We start from the raw sequence: 19425 nt of genomic DNA, 5'->3' as shown, positions 1-19425 counted from the left end.
CCATAAAAAATACTATCTGAAAAACAGGTTCATGTCATTTAAACTTCTAAATTTGAGAATTTCATTGCTAGCTCTGATGCAGTTTTAACTTTCTCCAGTCTATGAGCCCTAACAAGATGCCATAAATACTAAATCAGTAAGTAGTTCTCAAACTTGAGCATGCCCCACAATTACCTGGAGAGCTTGTTAAAACAAAGCACAGACCACAGCGGGTATTCCCTGGTTCTGACTCCGAAGGTTGCAGGTGGGATCCAAGAATGCATTTCTTTCTTTTTTTTTTTAATGTTTGAGTGAATGTTTGAGAGTGAGGGAGAGGGTGAGGGAGTGGGAGAGGGAGAGGGAGGGAGACACAGAATCCAAAGTAGGGTCCAGGTTCTGAGCTCTAAGCAGAAAGCTTAATGCCACGCTCAAACTCACAAACCGTGAGAGCATGAACTAAGCCAAAGCTGGACTTAACTGAGTCACCCAGGTTACTGACCTCCCCAAATGCATTTCTTTTCTTTTTTTTTAAAGCAGGATAAATTATTTTCTTTTGGTGGGGGAGAGAGGCAAAGGGAGAGGGAGGAAGGAAGGAAGGGGGAAAGAAACAGAAAAAGACAGAGAGAGAGAGAGAGAGAGAGAGAGAGAGAATCTTAAACAGGCTCCATGCTCAGTGAAGAGCCTGACACGGGGCTTAATCCCACGACCCTGAATCATGACCTGAGCCAAAACCAAGAGTCGGAAGCTCATTGACCGAGCCACCAGGTGACCCCCCCACAAGAATGCATTTCTAACAAAATACCAGGTTATACTGATGATGTTGATCTGGGGACCACACTTTTTAAACCACTGTACTGAACAGTTTAAATGATTAGTCACTCACCAATCCTAAAATATCTTCACAGAAATCACTGTAGCAATCTAATCAAGAGTTTTAAATCCTTTTTATGCCATAGCAACCTAATCAAGAGTTTTAAATCCTTTTTATGCCATGTACCCCTTTGGGAGTCTGGTGAAGGGTAGATGGGACTCCTTCTCAGAATGTTTATAAATGTATAGAGTAAAATACATAACAAAGAAAGCCAACTATATTGAAGTAGTTGTCAAAATATTTTTAAAATATGCTTCTTGCCAACATCATACTCAACTGGTGAAAAACAGAACCTTTCCTCTAAGGTCAGGAGGAAGACAAGGATGTCCTCTCTCATCACTTTTATTTAACACGGTACTGGAAGTCCTAGCCACAGCAATTAGACAAAATAAAGAAATAAAAGGCATCCAAATTGGTAAAAAAGAAGTAAAACTCTATTTGTAGATGGCATATACTGTATGTAGAAAACCCTAAAGACTCCACCGTAAAACTACCAGAACTGATAAACAAATTCAGTAAAGTCATAGGACACAAAAGCAATGTACAGAAATGTGTTGCATTCCATATACACTAAAAAATGAAACACCAGAAAGAGAAATTAAGGAAACAACCCCATTTACAACTGCACCATAAACAATAAAATATCTAGGAATAAACTTAACTAAAGAAGTGAAAGACCTGTACTCTGAAAACTATGAAATGCTGATGAAAGAAATTCAAGATGATGCAAGGAAATGGAAAGACAGTCCATACTCATGGACTGGAAGACAAATATTGTTAAAATATCCATACTACCCAAAGCAATCTACAGATTTAATCCAACCCCTATCAATATACCAATAGCATTTTTCACAGAACTAGACATAAACAATCCTAAAATTTGTATGGAACCACAAAAAACCTAAAATACCTAAAGCAATCTTTAAAAAAAAAAAAAACTGGAGAAATCACAATTGCAGACTTCAAGTTATATTACAAAGCTGCAGTAATTAAAACAGTATGGTACGGGCATAAAAAGAGACATACAGATCAATAAAACTGAAAGAAAAATCCAGAAATAAACCCAAAATTATATGGTCGGTTAATCTTCAAGAAAGCAGGAATGAATACATAGGAAAAAGACAGTCTCTTCAACTGTCAACATCTCAAAGTGTGTTGGGAAAACTGGACAGTCATATGAGAAGAATGAAACTGGACCACTTTCTTTCACCACACACAAAAATAAACTCAAAATGGATTAAAGACCTAAATGTGAGACCTGAAATCATAAAAATCCTTGAAGACAGCACAAACAGTAATTTCTCAGACATCAGACTAGATAGGTCTCCTGAGGCAAGGGAAACAAAAGCAAAAATAAGCTATTGGGTCTACAACAAAATAAACAAAATAAACACAAAATAAACAAATGAAAACTTTCCGCACAGCAAAGGAAACAGTCAAAGGCAACCCACTGAATGGGAGACAATATTTGCAAATGATATAACCAATAAAGAGTTAGTATCCAAAATATATAAAGAACTGATACAACTCAACACCCAAAAAACAAATAATCCAATTAAAAAATGGACAGAAGACATGAACAGACATTTCTCCAAAGAAGACATCCAGATGACCAACAGACACATGCGAAGATGCTCAACATCAGTCATCATCAGGAAAATGCAAATCAAAACTACAATGAGATATCAACTCACACCTGTCAGAATAGCTAAAATCAACAACATAAGAAACAATAAGCATTGGTAAGGATGTGGAGAAAAAGGAACCCTATTGCACTGTTTGTTGGAATGCAAGCTGGTGCAGCTACTATGGAAAACAGTATGGACTTTCCTCAAAAATTTAAANGATCTCAGGGCTTGAGCCCTGTATTGAGCTCTGCACTAACAGCACAGAGCTTGCTTGGATTTCTCTCTCCTTGCCCTTTCCCCACCTGCTCACGCTNTTGGAATGCAAGCTGGTGCAGCTACTATGGAAAACAGTATGGACTTTCCTCAAAAATTTAAAAATAGAACTACCCTATGATCCAGTACCCAGTATTATGGGGTATTTGCCCAAATAATACAAAATCACTAATTCAAAAGGATACACCCCTATGTTTACTGCAGTATTATTTACAATAGCCAAACTATGGAAGCAGCCCAAAGGTTTATTGATAGATGAATGGATAAAGAGGTGATATCTGTATATAAATATAAAATATATATACATATATAAACTATTCAGCCATAAAAAAATAAAATTTNTTAACCTAAGCAAAATAAGTCAGTCAGAAAACACCAAATGATTTCACTCATACGTGGAATTTAAGAAACAAAACAAATGAGCAAAGGAAAAAGAGAGAAAGAGAAAAACAAAGAAACAGATTCTTAACTATGGAGAACAAACTGATGGTTACCAGAGGGGAGGTGGGTGAGGGGATGGGTGAAATAGGTGTTGGGGATTAAAGAGTACACTGATAGTGGAAAAAATAATAAATTTTAAAATAAAATTAAATATGCTTTTTTACTAACAAAATTAAATAAGACTTAACAGCTTTTTAAACAACTACCATTTCAAAGTAGTAAAAAGTATAAATGATATTTTATTTTTTATTTTATTTTATTATTTTTTAAATTTTTTAATGTTTTATTGATTTCTAGGAGAGTGAGAGAGAGAGACAGCATGAGCAGGGGAGGGTCAGAGAGACAGGGAGTCAGAGACTCTGAAACAGGCTCCAGGCTCTGAGCTGGCAGTCAGCACAGAGCCCGACGCGGGGCTCGAACCCACGAACCGCGAGATCATGACCTAAGTGAAAGTCGGACGCTTAACCGACTAAGCCACCCAGGCGCCCTATAAATGATATTTTAATATATGAACAACTGTAATGTGATACAAAAATATTTGTGATTCTGATTGGTGACAAATTCACAGATATTGCTAATATTACTGTGGGTTGTTGCCTACATTCATAATTGAAGGAAATGCTTTATTTCAGTTAGTGATTAGTGAAAATAAAATTACAGAACTTCTGAATTCTATCTCTGGACACTCTGGAGGCCTGTGAATGTCAGGTGAAGAAGCCCTATAAAAGCCAAAAAGGGAAGTATTTCTGAAAAGTTTATTTCGAAAGAATACTTGGCAGCAATAAGAGAAGACGGTTAAAAGCTAATCCATTTACAAAACTTTTGTCATACAGATAAAACTTTGAGTTTTAGAGAAGTTTTTTTAAAAAAAATAAAGTACATTGATTTTAGGGCTACTAAGAACTAGCAGAATAATTTATTCAACTTCTAAATATTTGACTTCCTATATTCAATCTTTAATCCACAGCTTTTAAAAAAAATGTTTAACGTTTATTCATTTTTCCTATAGTCAATCTTAAACCAAGCTTTCTCTGAAAATATATGTGATTCAATTTAAAACATACACTAATCTTTAAATTTTAGAAACAGAACTAATGAAAAACTTTATCTCTCTGAAGTGACAACATTTAAGTGTATAACAATTGATGAAATGTCAAATCAAGTTAAATGCTTGCTTAACCACTAACAAAAATTGAAAAAAAATTCAACAAAAACAAACAATGCCAGCAACTAGGTAGATATTTATTGCTTTTTTTAGTCCTAAAAATTCATTTCATGCCCAAGTTATTGTTTCCTGAATTCTGAATACTTCTTAATAAAGAAAAATATCATCACTCCCATAATAGTTTTCCTCAAGTTTAAAAATGTTGAATGGGTTTTCACTAAGGCTAGTCTGCTGGTCTGAAGAGGAATATGCCAAGAAAAGAGAAATGTTTATCAAGAAATAGTTTGCAATTCCAGAAATTAAGATTCTCTATCATTTATTCACTTTGCCTTATTTAATTTGTATTGTATTTAAATAACAAAAGACAGAGACTTAAAATCTAGCCAAAGCTGTTAAGGTAGGCACATCACACAACTATCATGAAAATTATAGACGCTAACATTTTTGAGTATCTTCACATTTACACCCTCATAAGATGACACCCTTTCACTGGACACAGACTGAAAGTAGCCAAAAATCAAGGGAGTTACAGGTGATTCCACAATTCTCACAGCCAAATTCAGACCGAGTACTGTCATTCAGAGTTTGGTAATGGAATCAAGCGTTCCTGAATGCACATATTTAGAATGCTAATTATTCTGTATGCAAAGCACATTTAAAAATATACACATATTTACACAAATGTACAAAAATAGATAAAAATTGAAAATTCCAGCAATTTGAGTAGAAATAAAATTTAAAATTTCTCCTTTACTACAAGTTTCACTCAAAGAGAATAGTGTGAAGAAACACATTATATAGGATACATATAGCCAACAGGAAAACAGATCCAGGATCTAGTATGACAATTAACCAAGTAATTTTTCAAACTACGATTTAAAATTTTTATTTATGGGGGCCTAGGTGGTTCAGTCAGTTAAGTGTCTGACTTTGGCTCAGGTCAATCTCTCATGGTTCCTGAGTTCAAGCCCCGCATCAGGCCCTCTGCAGCCAGCGTAGAGCCCACTTAGGATCCTGTCTCCCTCCCTCTGTACCCCTCCCTTGCGTGTGCTTGTGCTCTCTTTCTCAAAATAAATAAACATTAAAAAAATATATACATTCTGCATTTAAAAAAAGAAAAAATAAATAATTTATATTTTAAGAAATGTTTATTTTTGAGAGAGAGTGCACATGAGCAAGCAGGGAAGGGGCAGAGAGAGAGAGAGGGAAAGAGAGAATCCCAAGCAGGCTCCAAGCTGTTAGGGCTTCAGCAAAGAACCCGACTCAGGGTTCCATCTCACTCACAATCATGATCTGAACCGAAATCAAGAGCTGGACGCTTAAGGGACTGAGCCACTCAGGTGCCATCCATTTAAAACTTTTAAAGTCTAACATGACAAATAGAAATAGAGAATGGGACAATACTCCAAGAGAGCTCTGAAATCTTTTTATTCTTACTTCATTGTATAATTTCTTGAGACTATTTTGATTATTTTTTTTGTTTACCTATATTTTTGAAACTCTTAAATTTATAAGAATAATAAGCTAGCTAAAGTTCAATTCTGATTTTTCTCTTTTGCCCCTTTCCTTCTTTTCAAAAACCCTAAATAAAAATAACCTTCCAGGAGTTTTTTAAGTCCTTAAAGAAAATATTTCTATATTGAAGACTAGTGTATAACCTTAGAGTTTCTACTACGGAAAATAAGCATTTTGTGTAACAAAGCTTTAAGAGAGTCTTAAATCGATGTGAAAATCATGCTGTTTCACTGTTATGTAAAAATATTATCTTCTATAATGACATGAGTTTACGTCCCATATTTTAAGCTTAATTTACTCCTGTACAGTGAAAATAATGGTTTGATCACTTCTGAAAACTTATGGCAAACTTGCATTAACAAAGAGATAATATCTAAAATGAGACATTAATTTGTGTTGATTCACCTAATGATTCTTTAAAATTTTAAAACAGTGGTTGTTCTGAAAAGAAAAAAAAATTACCACACACCTCTCATGATTCATAGTTTTACCGGACAACTGATTGGAACTGATGAAGAACTTGGTCAAAGAAGCCTTCTCTGCCCAGAGAACACACACCCTTTACCCAACTCCTACAAATGATACTATTCTTTGTCTGCTCCAGGAGATTTAAACTTGCAGATGAGGAGTTGTTCACCACTCTATCTCCAGCACCAAAACAGGGCCCAGCACACATTAGGCCCTCAAAAAAAGATGTCAAATAGGTGAATTTCAATGTCACTTTCACGTGTTTCCTACTCAAATTCCTGGAGTATGGACATCTACTAGTTTAGGTTTAACAAGGCCTTGGGACTAAATTCACTCCTTTACATTTATGTATCGCTTTACAAATGCTTCTGCCCACATTATTTCATTTCATCCCTCCTTCTGAAATAAACTGTCGAAAGACGTACCTTAAAGTATACGGTAGGAGCTTTTATAATTAACTTAAAATACAGGAAAAGAGGGCTTTTTAAAATTTAGTTAGTTGACAAGCCAAAATAAAATAACAGGATCTAGCCTGTAGTCTTGATATTCATGAGTTGGGGAAGAGGAAAATGGTTTCTGTTCCGGAATCTCTTGGCTGGGATGACACCCACAGCTCCTGATAAACTAAAGGTAAACAAGCGCCATCCTTAAAACTATCTCGGACCGTCAAGTTGGGAAAACCGGCAAACGACTAACCGAGACATCTGAGTACTTCAAAAACAACTTCTGCGGGAATTTCTCCACCCCGGCAGCTTCCCTGCGGGCCGCGAGCCCCGCTTATGTCCCGGTGGAAGCGGCCGCACAATGACAGTGACACCGTGGGTCTCGCGCGGCCTGCGTCCGGGACAGCCGGCTCGGCGCCCTGGGGGGGTGGGGGTGGGGCCTCAAAAGTGGCAACCCCTCCCCTGGGCCCTTCCGGGAGCCCCCGCCAGGCAGGGAAGGGAACCCGGCCGGGTTCCGGAGGAGCTAAAGCCATGGAAGGCGGCAGTGCCCGGCAGGCCTGGGTAGGGTGTGGGGCACTTTTTAACGAAAGGAGTATTTTGTGCCTCTTCCAGGCTTCCTTGCTAATTGGCCACATTCCGGCCCCTAACTCAAGAGGCCTGAATGCGCGGGCTGGCGAGCAAAAGGGGTCTACTTCAAATTTGAGAAACAGCTGTCCCAAGGGTTGGCAGAACCCCATCCCAAAGTGGAAGGGGGGGCAGGAGAAACGCCGCGCATCCCCTCACACCCTTGAGGTAGGGTAGACCTCCTGCCCTCCCCGGGATCCCCACCCCCGGCCGGTACACTCCTGGGCCATTGGTTCACGTGAGGAACTACTTCATTACCTCTCTGCGCGGAGGCGAGCGAGGAGGTGATGAGCCGCGCGGCGACCGTGCCGCAAGTACAAGCGCCGCAGCCGGACATCTCCGCTGGGCCTAGGCTGGGGCTTTGCCCCCTGCTGCCCTCCGGTCTCAGCCGCCCGACTCGTATTCACAGAGCGCGCTGGCTTGGCTCCTGACCCTCCCGCTGGCTCCTAGGCTCAGTGCACAGCTCACCGCCTGGCAGCCAGGCCTTCGCGCTCTTCGTGCCCGACTGCCGTCTACTCTGTGGACACTTAACCNCCCTCCGCCTACCGAGCCCGGGGAGCGTGCGCGCGCCTGCGTCCTAGGCCTAGGGAGGGGGCGTGGGCGCGCGTTGCGTGTGCGTGCGTGATACACCGAAGAGCAGAGAGGGAAAGGGGGCGGTAACCTGGGCGCCAAGGAACACGCTACGGCGTATGGCCGACCCCAATTGGGACAACTACAATTCCCGACATGCAATTCTTCCGGAAGCTCCTTATCCTACCGTAGAAAAGTGCCACAGACGCGGAGAGATGCATGCCGGGAGTTGTAGTTCCAACTGGTCACAGTAATTCCTGGCTATTTTCGGTTGGTGCCGAAGACGGTCATAGTGAGGCTGGTTGGTGGCTTATTTGGCCGCAGGACTCTTTAAAATCCTTTGGCTAGGGGCGCCTGGGTGGCTCAGTCGGTTAAGCGTCCGATTTCGGCTCAGGCCATGATCTCACGGTTTGTGGGTTCAAGCCCCATGTCGGGCTCAGTGCTGACAGCTCGCTCAGAGCCTGGAGCCGGCTTCAGATTCTGTGTTCCCTTCTCTCTCTGACCCTCTCCTGCTCACCCTGTCTCTCTCTCAGAAATAAATAAAACATGAAATAAAAAATTTTTTAAAGAAAAATAAATAAAATCCTTTGGCTGCTGCGGGACGCTTCAAATTGAATAAGTTTCTTCCACTGGGGATTCCACATCTTATGTACCTTATCTTCCCTTTAGTTTCCTCACCTGCAACATAGTAGAGGTATTTTTACCTAGTTCCGGAGCAAGAGCTGTTCGATGACAGCTCTTGTTCTTTCAAGCCAAGTGATAACTCTTCCAGCTGTTATTAGTCGCTGGATGCTTTATGATCCTTCATCGGTTCTCTTAAGGGCTTAAGCTGATCACACCCTGGTAAATAGTTCTCTTCTGTTACTCCAGCGTCTGCAGGACTGATTCCTCTCTGGACAGCAAAAGCAGGTCGACAGGCTCTACAAGGTGGAGGATGGTGACAAATGAATCTGACTCTTTCTATCTCGGTTGGCACCAGACTATTTACTTCGTAAGATTTTTATCAACTCCAAAGCCCAGGGAAATTGCCAGGTGCGCTTTGATGCCTTTAGTTATGAGCTTGGCGGGGGGGGGGATAGGGAGAAGAGGGACAAGCCCAGCCACCCAAGTTACCTAGCCCTCATTCTTGGATCAGAGAAACGTAGTATATAGTTCCCTGGGTCTAGACATGAAAAGGATCATTGGCCTTGCCCCAGGCCACATGTGTTCTGTGTTTTTATCTTCCAGGGAGTTGGCTCCTGCTACCTTTAAAACTTAAAGTGGTAGAGACCAGAAGGGAGCCTAGGTATTCCTTAGCTGCCTCTATTAACAGAATTTCTAGAGAGGAGAGACTCTAAACTTTCCTCAATTCAGTGTTTTCAAACTGTGTTCCTAAAATCCCTCAGAAGCCATAGCTTTGTGGTGAGGGTGAGGAGCTTTTGAGAAGGTGGACCTTTCTTCTCTCCTTCTCCATGCCACCCTTACATCAATCAGAGCAGCTCTGCTTTTATCTATTTCATTTATTGGGGTTTTGTTTGAAAACAGAATTATTCTGCTTTTCTTTTTTTTAATTTTTTTTAATGTTTATTCATTGAGAGACAGAGAGACAGAGTGTGAACAAGGGAGGGGCAGAGAGAGACACACACAGAACCCGAAAGAGTCTCCAGGCTCCAAGCTATCAGCACAGAGCCCATTGTGGGGCTCAAACCCACCAACCATGAGCTCATGACCTGAGCCGAAGTCAGAGGCTGAACTGACTGAGCCACTCAAGTGCCTCCAGAATTATTCTGCTTTAAAACAGTGTCCAAAACCATTGATTCTAGTACAAAACTCTTTTAGCAATGAGCTAACAAGGTCACATGGACCCTAACAGCCTATTTAAATTCCTTTCATCCCACCCCACCTTTTATTTCTTTTTTTTTTTTAATGTTTTATTTATTTCTAGGAGAGAGAGAGCGTGAGCAGGGAAGGGTCAGAGAGAGAGGGAGTCACAGACTGAAACAGGCTCCAGGCTCTGAACTGGCAGTCAGCACCGAGCCTGACGCGGGGCTCGAACCCATTAACCGCGAGATCATGACCTAAGTGAAAGTCGGACGCTTAACCAACTAAGCCACCCAGGCGCCCCCCAACCTTCTATTTCAATTCTGTGCAATTTCCTTCTTCTTATAAAAAGAAATTATTTCTAAAACCCATAGGTTTTAAAACCCATCGGTACGCAGGTGGCTCAGTTGGTTAAGCATCTTTCAGCTCAGGTCATGAACTCCCGGTTTATGAGCTCAAGCCCTGCATCAGGCTCCACACTGGCATTGCAGAGCCTGCTTGGGATTCTCTCTTTCTCTCTCTCTGCCCCTCCTCCACTTGCACATGCTCTTTCTTAAAATAAATAACTTTTAGTAAATAATAAAACCTATAGATTGCAAGGGGCACCTGAGTGGGTCACTTGAGCATCCTACTCTTGATTTTGGCTCGGGTCATGATTCCAGGGTTGTGGGATCAAGACCCGCTTTAGGCTCCATGCTGAACATGGTGCCTGCTTAAGATTCTCTCTCTTCCTCTGCCCCTGTCACCTACTCATGCTCTCTCTCTCTCAAATTAAAAAAGAAAATTAAAACCTATAGATTGCAAACTGAATAAAAGCATAGTTCAGGTTCACCTGAAGGCTTTCCCTTCTCTGACTCTCAAGGAATTTGAATTCTCATTCAGTCAACAAATATTTATTGAACACCAGTTACATGTCAGGCACTGAGGAAATAGCACTGAATCAAAAAAAAAATGTTTCTCGCATGGAGCTTCCATTCTAGGGGGGAAGATAAGACAGTAAACAAATAAACAAAAACATATGCTACTGGTATGATGACAGGAATATCCTTACGTTATTATGTAATATATCCTTATATTATTCCCAGGATGATGAAGCATTTAATTTTATTTATGGATTGATGTTTTGTGTTTAGCCTGTATTCCCAACTGGACTTTGAGCTCTTTGAAGGCAGGTATTTCATTATATACTTGGGCTAAATACACAGTAGAAAATCAGTAAGTATTTGACCAAATACTCATCTTCCAACAATGCTTTTGCTTGGCAGAAACCTGGGGTGATGTCTTTAGAAAATGCTACGTATAATCAGACCAAATTATATGTAGTTCACAAAGAGGTGTTAATGGATACAAATGCAAATTTATACAATGGTTAATACAGCTGATGAGTGTCCCAGAAGGAATTCCCTGGAGATGCCTGATTAGCAGCACGTAGACTTTGCCCTAGAAAGTGCAAAACAAAGAGCGCTGTACCCAACTCAGTTTAACTTTTTCTCAGCAATGTGAACAAGGGTCATATGGCTTTGGCATCAGACTGGTGACAGTTTCATCACACAGGCAGCATGAGTTAATTTGGTAGTTTTGGTGCATCATCCCAAAACTATGCTCAGTGGGACAGAACATACCTGGATTATTAAGGATCAGCACCCAACAAGCATGGATTGGGACACTAACTGTGCCAGGCTCTTTAATGGCATAAGTCTTACAGCAGTGTTCAAATTAAGGAACTTGTACCATGGGGCTATACCAAAACTTCCCATTTGGTATTGGAGCACAGAAGGTTGTCACGTTTAAATAAGATAACATCTGTTTGGGAAAGGGTTCAAATGTAAAGGATCATTCTTTAGGGACTACTTTTCTGTTTGACAAAGGAGCATATTCCATTTTACAAGCATACATTCCCTGACCTGAAATTCACACGTTGGGACAGTGTTCTTGCTCCAAGGTGTGGCCAGGTAGCTAAAAGATGGAGCAGACATAGCTGTCTGGGCAAAGAGCAATGAGGCTCCAGAGGCATGCTAAGACTGCCTCTCTCACTTGGCACTGCCTGGACAACCTCTGCTTGGGCTGCTCTCAGGCCATTCCTCCACATTCTGGATTAGGGACCACAGAGTGAGATTTTCCATGTGACAAAATGGATCCTCAGTCAGGAATGTGATATCCTTGTACAGTCCCATCTTATCAGCTTTTTGGAACAGAATACTTCCACATCACATTTACTTTCAACTCTTTTCTGACAGGTTAATGATACTTAAAAAAGAAAATGCAATCTTCCAGCTCAAATAGTTTCACTAAAGAAGCTGACTCCTTATCCTGGGTTATTTACCTTTTATGACCTACACAGCTGAAAGCACATACCTTTGTATGTCTGCATTTTATATAAAACTCTTCTTTTCCCTTTTATATTTGATTCTACCTGCCAGGACTGTGAACATTCTGAGTTCCTAACTGAAAAAGATTTTTATAGGTTAGAGTCAACGAGTCATCTAATTTAGCACTGGATTTTTCAGATGAGGAAACAGGCCTATGAAAAGTCAGGTATTCAACCAATGTCACATAATGAGTCCTAAACAGAGAGAGAAATAGAGTCCAAGTCTCTTGATTTCATTTTTAAGTTTATTTATTTGAGAAAGAGAGAGAGAGAGAGAGTGAGCAAGCATGTGTGGGGGGAGGGGCAGAGAGAGAAGGGGAGAGAGGAACTCCCAAGCAGGCTAAGCGCTGTCAGCACTGAACCCAAGCCTGATGCAGGGCTTGATCCTGTGAACTGTGACCTGAACCAAAATCCAGAGTTACCTAACCAACCGAGCCACCCAGGTGCCCCCAATCTCTGATTTTAAAACTGTGTTCCTCAGTCATTGCTTCTTAAACCAAAGAATCTTTATGATAAACATCAATATCTCACCTTCTCCACCAGAGATTCTGGTACAGCCTCTCAGAGAGCCATGATTCTTTTGGGAATCATTGTATCTTCTGAATAAAGACATTTCTTTTTAATTTTTTTAAATGTTCATTTATTTTAGAGAGAGAGAGCACGAACAGGGGAGGGACACAGAGACAGGGAGACACTGTCTCCCTGAATCTGAAGCAGGCTCCAGGCTGTCAGCAGAGGGCCCGACATGGGGCTTGAACTCATCAACTCTGAGATCATGACCTGAATCAAAGTTGGATGCTTAACCAACTGAGCCACCAAGGTTCCCCTGAATAAAGATATTTCTTTTACATAGACAGACACTGATCCTTCAGATTAACAGACATTGATCCTACCAGGCAGGTAACAAAAACTCAACAATTATATTTTAAAAAATAAGGACAGTGGCACCTGGGTGGCTCAGTCGGTTGAGCATCCGACTTCAGCTAAGGTCGTGATCTCATGGTTCATGGGTTCGAGCCCCGTGTCGGGTTCTGTGCTGACAGCTCAGAACCTGGAGTCTGCTTTGATTCTGTGTCTCCCTCTCTCTCTGACCCTCCCCTGCTCACACTGCCTCTCTCTCTCTCTCTCTCAGAAATAAATAAAACATTTAAAAATTTTTAAATAAAAAAAATAAGGACAAAAAATGTGGCTTATGCTTGTAGGTAGTCCGAGACTCAAAATAATAATAACAACACTGTGCAGAACTCTATAAATTTACTTTCCATCCGCTTTCTCGTCTGACTTTCTTTCTTTTTTAAAAAAATTTTTTCTTATTTATTTTTGAGAGAGAGAGAGAGAGAGAGGCAGACAAAGAACGCGAAGCAGTCTCCAGGCTCTGAGCTGTCAGCACATAGCCTGACACGGGGCTTGAACTCATGAGCCATGAGATCATGACCTGCCCTGAAGTCAGACGCTTAACTGAACCACCCAGGCGCCCCGTCTGATTTTCATAGCCACACAGTAAGATATTGTTATTATCTGCATTCTGGTCTTGGCAGCTAAGAAAATTAAGACATTGAGGGTTTAAGAACACTTATCAAAGGTCACAGCAGAACCAGGATTCACATCCTAATCTCTATGAATGCTTCCATTACTTGCCTATATCCTCCTACAAAATCTGATAAGATTTGAGGGGTCTGCAGAATTTCCACTCCCTACCCAGAAATATCTCATATCGGGGAATAATAAGCTGCCATTCCATGAAGGCAGTGATCCCCCATCCTTCCTTCTCTTAAGAATGACGTGGATATTTGTTAAAATATATGTAGGCTGTTTCCCTAAAGGTTTTGATAAAATAGTCTGTAGTGGGGCTCAGGAATCTAACATTTATTTTTTTAAGTTTATTTATTTTGAGAGAAATTGAATGCAGGAAGGGCAGAGAGAGTGAGGACAGAGGATCCAAAGAGGGCTCCATGCTGACAGCAGAGACCCCAACACGGGGCTTGAACTCACGAATGGTGAGATCATGACCTAAACTGAAGCTGGACGCTTAAATGACTGAGCCACTCAGGCACCCCACAGGAATCTATTTTTATTGCTAGAATCATGAGATGCTAAGGTTTATTTGCAGAAATGAATAAAGTACACTTGCACTGTGGTGGTAGAAACTTGTGTCTTTATTTCTTACAGTCTATTTTTTAGGTTCCCTCCACTTGCCACCATTTTTCCCCCAGAGAGCTGCTGCCCAGGCGTGGTATTGTAGGGAGACCAAAGGGTCTATAGGAAGGTGCACACCATTCTCCTGGGCCTGCCCCTGGGGGCTGGTGGTGACTTCAGATAGCACAAGGTCCCCTTCGCCCTTGATTAGAGGACAGCCCTTTATCCTGATGTTCAGGAAGATGGTCAGCAGGTGGCACTAACTCACCAAAGTTTCCCTCTTTGAATCTATAGGGTAGAGAGGGGTGAGAGTGGGGAATGTTCTTAAAGCTAATAATCTCTTAGAACTTTTGGTGTACCAAATCTTGAAGACCATGCTAAGAAATCCTTGTTTTAGTGTTTTCTAAAGGGCAAAGCTGTCAGAGGGAGAAGGGCTGGTGATTCCAGCTGGGTTACTTACCAGTTGTGTGACTTCGGGCAAGTTACTGAGCCTGTTTTTTCAACTATAAATTGGATGCTCTTGACCTCCTGGGGTAAATGTGAGGAATAAGTGATTCTTGACCTGTAATACACAGTAAGTACTTAATAAATAATAAAGATCTTTTTTACTGTGCAATGCTGTAATTTAGGGCTTTCCTTTTACACCTGTAAAAAAACTTTTAGTTGCATTTCTTAGCTGGTTTAGTGATGGCCTCACCCTACTCCGTTATACCTTAACATTGTAGGGATCTTGCTTGATTTCAAATGAAAAACTGAAAGACNGGGGCAAGGAAAAACCGAAAGAGAATGGTGAAAGAGAGAGGAAATGGACCCTTGGTTTATAAGTCCTTTTCAATTTGCAATTAACTTGCATTTAACCATAATATTAGATAATAATAGTGATATTTACTTCAGTAACAATTGTAATACTTTATTACTTTCAAGCAGTATTTATTTATACAAAGGCAACTACTAGGCTCTGTGTGTAAAACATTAAATTAGTAACTGGTAAATTTGTCACTAATGAGGAAACGAGGAAAAAAAGCTTTGAGTCACCAAAATAGATGTTGCAAAGCTGGCATATCAAAGTTCATGTACTTTGCTCATACCTAGGCCTTCAGAATTTCACTCTGAGTCTGTTTACTCATTTTAAATATTGACTTGGTCTTATGGATCCCCATCCCACAAGTGAGTACATTAGAAAGGGGGGAGGCACTTGAATCAAGTGAATTAATCACAACCAAAGAGTTTTCTAAGAGCCTGACAAAAAAGGAGGAAACAGAAAAATGGAAGCAACAACTCAAAAGAGTATATAGGCTGAAATTATTTGGTATTGGTCAAATTTCTCATATGTCATATCAGCCCTGGTTGCCATTTTATTATACTACCATAATAGTTGGTATTCATAATTACATCCTGATACATCAGGAAAGATTCCATTGTGTTATTTCTGTTTCTAAAAAGATAGACTATGTGCTTTCTTATAAAGATTTCTACTCAAGGGGTGCCTGGGTGGCTCAGTCAGGTAAGTGTCCAGCTTCAGCTCAGTTCATGATCTCATTCAAGCCCGCATCGGGTTCTGTGTGAACAGCTCAGAGCCTGGAGCCTGGTTCAGATTCTGTGTCTCCCTGTCTCTGCCCTCCCCTGCTTGTATTCTCTCTCTCTCTCCCTCTCTCTCTCTCTCTCTCAAAAATAAATAAGAATTAACAAAGTAAAACAATTAAAAGAGCAGAAAATACCAAACGCTAGCAGGGATGTGGAGAAATGAGAATGCCCTTGCCAGTCAGAATATAAAATGAAGCAGCTGCCACGGAAAACAATTTGACAGAGGTTAAACATAGAGTTACTACATGACCTAACAATTCCCCCCTGGATATATACCTATGAGAACTGAAAAGATATTTTTACACAAAAATTTCTATATGAATGTTCATACCAGCATTATTTAAAATAGGCAAAATGTAGACACAGTCATGTTCATCAACTGATAAATGTGGTATGTCCATACAATGGAAATACTATTCCGCCATTAAAAAGTAACAAAATATCCATGCTGGGACATGGATGAACCTTGAAAATATGCTAAGTGACGTGGATGAAACTTGAGGGTGTTATGCTGAGCGAAATGAGTCAGGCAGAGAAGGACAGATACCATATGTTTGCACGGATAGGTGGATTAGGAGGAACTTAACGGAGGACCATGGGGGAGAAGAAGGGGGGAAATGGTGGGGGAGAGGGAGAGAGGCAAACCATGAGAGACTCTTGAATGCTGAGAACAAACTGAGGGCTGATGGGGGTGGGGTAGAGAGGAAGGGGGGTGAGGGGCATGGAGGAAGGCACTTGTGGGGATGAGCACTGGGTGTTACATGGAAATCACCGTGACAATAAACTATTAAAAACAAAACAAAACAAAAAAAAAGAAAATATGTAAAGTGAAAGAAGCCAGACATAAAAGACCATATACTGTATGATTGCATTTATGTGAAATGTCCAGAATAAGCAAATTCACAAAGTGGTTTACCAGGTGCTCAGTGGAGAAGGGATGGGGGTGGTTGCTAACAGGTATGGGGTTTCTTTCTGGGATAAAAACATTCTGGAATTAGAAAGTGATGGCGGTTTTACAACTTTGCAAATGCAGTAGGGGCACTTGGGTGGCTCTGTTGAGTGTCCAGCTCTTGGTTTCGGCTCAGCTAATGATCTCATGGTTTGTGAGATTGAGCACTATGTCGGGCTCTGCGCTGATAGCACAGAACCTGCTTGGGATTCTCTCTTCCTCTCTCTTTGCCTCTCCCCCACTCATGCATGCTGTCTCTCTCAAAATAAACATTAAAACAAAACAACTTTGTGAATACACTAAAATCCCTTGAGCTGTGAATTTTATGGTATGTGAATTATATTTTAATTTTAAAAACCTGATTGTTCTACCAACAATAGACCTTCCCTAAAATTATTTCTAAAAGATATTCTTCAGGAAGAAGAAAAATGGGCTTAAAGCAAGGCCTGAAGTGATAATCAGGTAAATAAATCTAAATAAACATTGTACATAATAATAAATGCTTATTTTGAGCAGCAAAAAAACTAAAATAGTTTAAGGACTGAAATTACAACTAACTTTGACTTTGTTAAAATCAGCATGCATAATAAAAGTTCAAGAGAAAGTACTAAAAGAATAGCAAAAATGTAAAACTTCCAAATCAGTATAAAGAAAACAATAGAATAAGAAAAATATTACTCGGGGAGCCTGGGTGGCTTAGTCGGTTAAGCGTCTGACCTTCGCTTAGGTCATGATCTCGCGGTTCGTGGGTTCGAGCCACGTCGGGCTCTGTGCTGACTGCCAGCTCAGAGCCTGTAGCTTATTTCAGAGTCTGTGACTCCCTCTCTCTCTGACCCTCCCCTGCTCATGCTGTCTCTCTCTCTCTCTCTCTCTCTCCTAGAAATAAATAAAACATTAAAAAAAAAAGAAAAAAGAAAAATATTACTCAATCCAAAAGCTGACAATAAAAGAAAAAGTGATTTAGAAAGAAACCAGCAAGTAAGATGGTAAAATCAAATCCAAACATAACTATAACCCCCATATGTATTTACTAAACTCATCAGTTATATACAGATTTTTAGATTTACTAAAACAAACTAAAATCCAGCTATAATGTTGCTGACAAGAAACACATCTTTAAAAGGATAGAGGGGCGCCTGGGTGGCTCAGTCGGTTCAGCTCAGTTCATGATCTTGCACCTCATGAGTTCCAGCCTGGCATCTGACTCTGCTGACAGCTCAAAGCCTGGAACCCACTTCAGATTCAGTCTCCCTCTCTCTCTGCCCCTCCCCCACTTGCATCTGTCTGTCTCTCGGTCTCTCTCTCTCTCTCTCAATAATCACTAAGAAATAAATAAAAGGATACAGAAGATTAAAAAGATATGAGCAACTACTAACCCAAAGAAAGTTGGGAGCTATACTATTAGACAAAACAGGCTTTGAGACAAAAAACGCACGATAGGAACAAAGAACATAACTACATAATGATAAAAGATTCAGCTTTTAAAAAAGCACAAAGATTCAATAGTTAATATGCATCCATTAAAAGAGCTTCAAAATATATAAAGCTGAAATTTAATTATGAGGACAAATTAAATGCGCCATCTAGTGGAAGATTTCAACACACACTTCATTGACTGAACTGAACAATTAACAAGTTTGAATTAATGGTTCTCTGTAGAGCCCTGCACCCAATGATTAGAGAATACACTTTCTTTTCTCCCAGCTGCACAAAGGAACTACAAAAACTGACCAAGTACTAGGTCACGGAGAAAGATTCTACAGATTTCAAAGAACAGGTACCACACAGATCTTATTCAATGGATTTAAAATCCCTTGATGTTTGGAAATGTGAAACACTAAACTCCCAGTAAACCCACTATCTGCTCACTATCCCCTTGAAGTATTCACTTTTGGGGGTGTCTCCACAACTCATCAGGATTTCCTTTCTTGAATTGCCACCGCCTCCCCAGCAACCATCACTGTATAATAGGACTGCCCTTTAAGGCCCCGCACCCCCCACTATGGCCACAGTTGATTGGACCAGAGGTGGAGCAATGACTCAAACTGGGCCAATGAGTTGCTCTCTTCAAGGAATCTGGGCTGAGAGTAGGGCTCTTTGACTTGAGGAGTCAACCACCTCTCTTATGAACCTGGAGAGCAGAGAAACCGGAGCTGCAAAGAGAAACTAAGGGATCCTGTAGAGTAGAGACGGTGAGAGGGAAAGACAGACATAGACTGGCTAGAGAGAGGGACCTGGAAAGCCAAGGCAGAGAGACAGAAACAAAGAAAGAAAGTGTGAGAAAAAAAGAGCATGTAGAACGAGACTAAGTTAGAGATTGAGAGAGAACAAAACCCACTGAGAGAGAATAAAAGAGAATCAAAGCCAGAGAGAGTGATGGCCTGGATTCTGATGGCTTTGCAGTGCTCTGTTCCATCCTTCCTGATGTCTGCTGACATGACACCCCATTACTTGTAACAAAAGCCTTCAGTGTGCAGCCCCACCTCTGCTCCTCAGCTCTAGCTGTCTTTTTGCCTGAAACCCTCACCTGTCCCTGTACCTCCTCCAACTTGGCCCAAGTCCTCTCAATCTTTCCAAACTGTTCTTGTCCTGACATCTTGGTGATATTTTC

General features: G+C 40.7%; 1 protein-coding gene across 1 annotated transcript in view; it reads right to left on the bottom strand.

Annotated features, from left to right (window-relative positions):
• The window catches only part of CLPX (caseinolytic mitochondrial matrix peptidase chaperone subunit X), a 40850-nt gene extending 32921 nt beyond the window's left edge, over positions 1-7929 (bottom strand). Inside the window, exon 1 of the mRNA XM_077747078.1 lies at positions 7666-7929. Within this exon, the coding sequence (XP_077603204.1) occupies positions 7666-7744 (79 nt within the window). The 5' untranslated portion in view covers positions 7745-7929. The remainder of the gene's footprint in view (positions 1-7665) is intronic.
• Between the last annotated feature and the right edge of the window lie 11496 nt (positions 7930-19425).

The sequence above is a fragment of the Crocuta crocuta genome, unplaced genomic scaffold (assembly GCF_008692635.1).
Source record: "Crocuta crocuta isolate KB4526 unplaced genomic scaffold, BGI_CrCroc_1.0 scaffold130, whole genome shotgun sequence".
In the NCBI taxonomy this organism is placed as follows: domain Eukaryota; kingdom Metazoa; phylum Chordata; class Mammalia; order Carnivora; family Hyaenidae; genus Crocuta; species Crocuta crocuta.
This window is presented reverse-complemented; position numbering and strand designations above follow the sequence as displayed.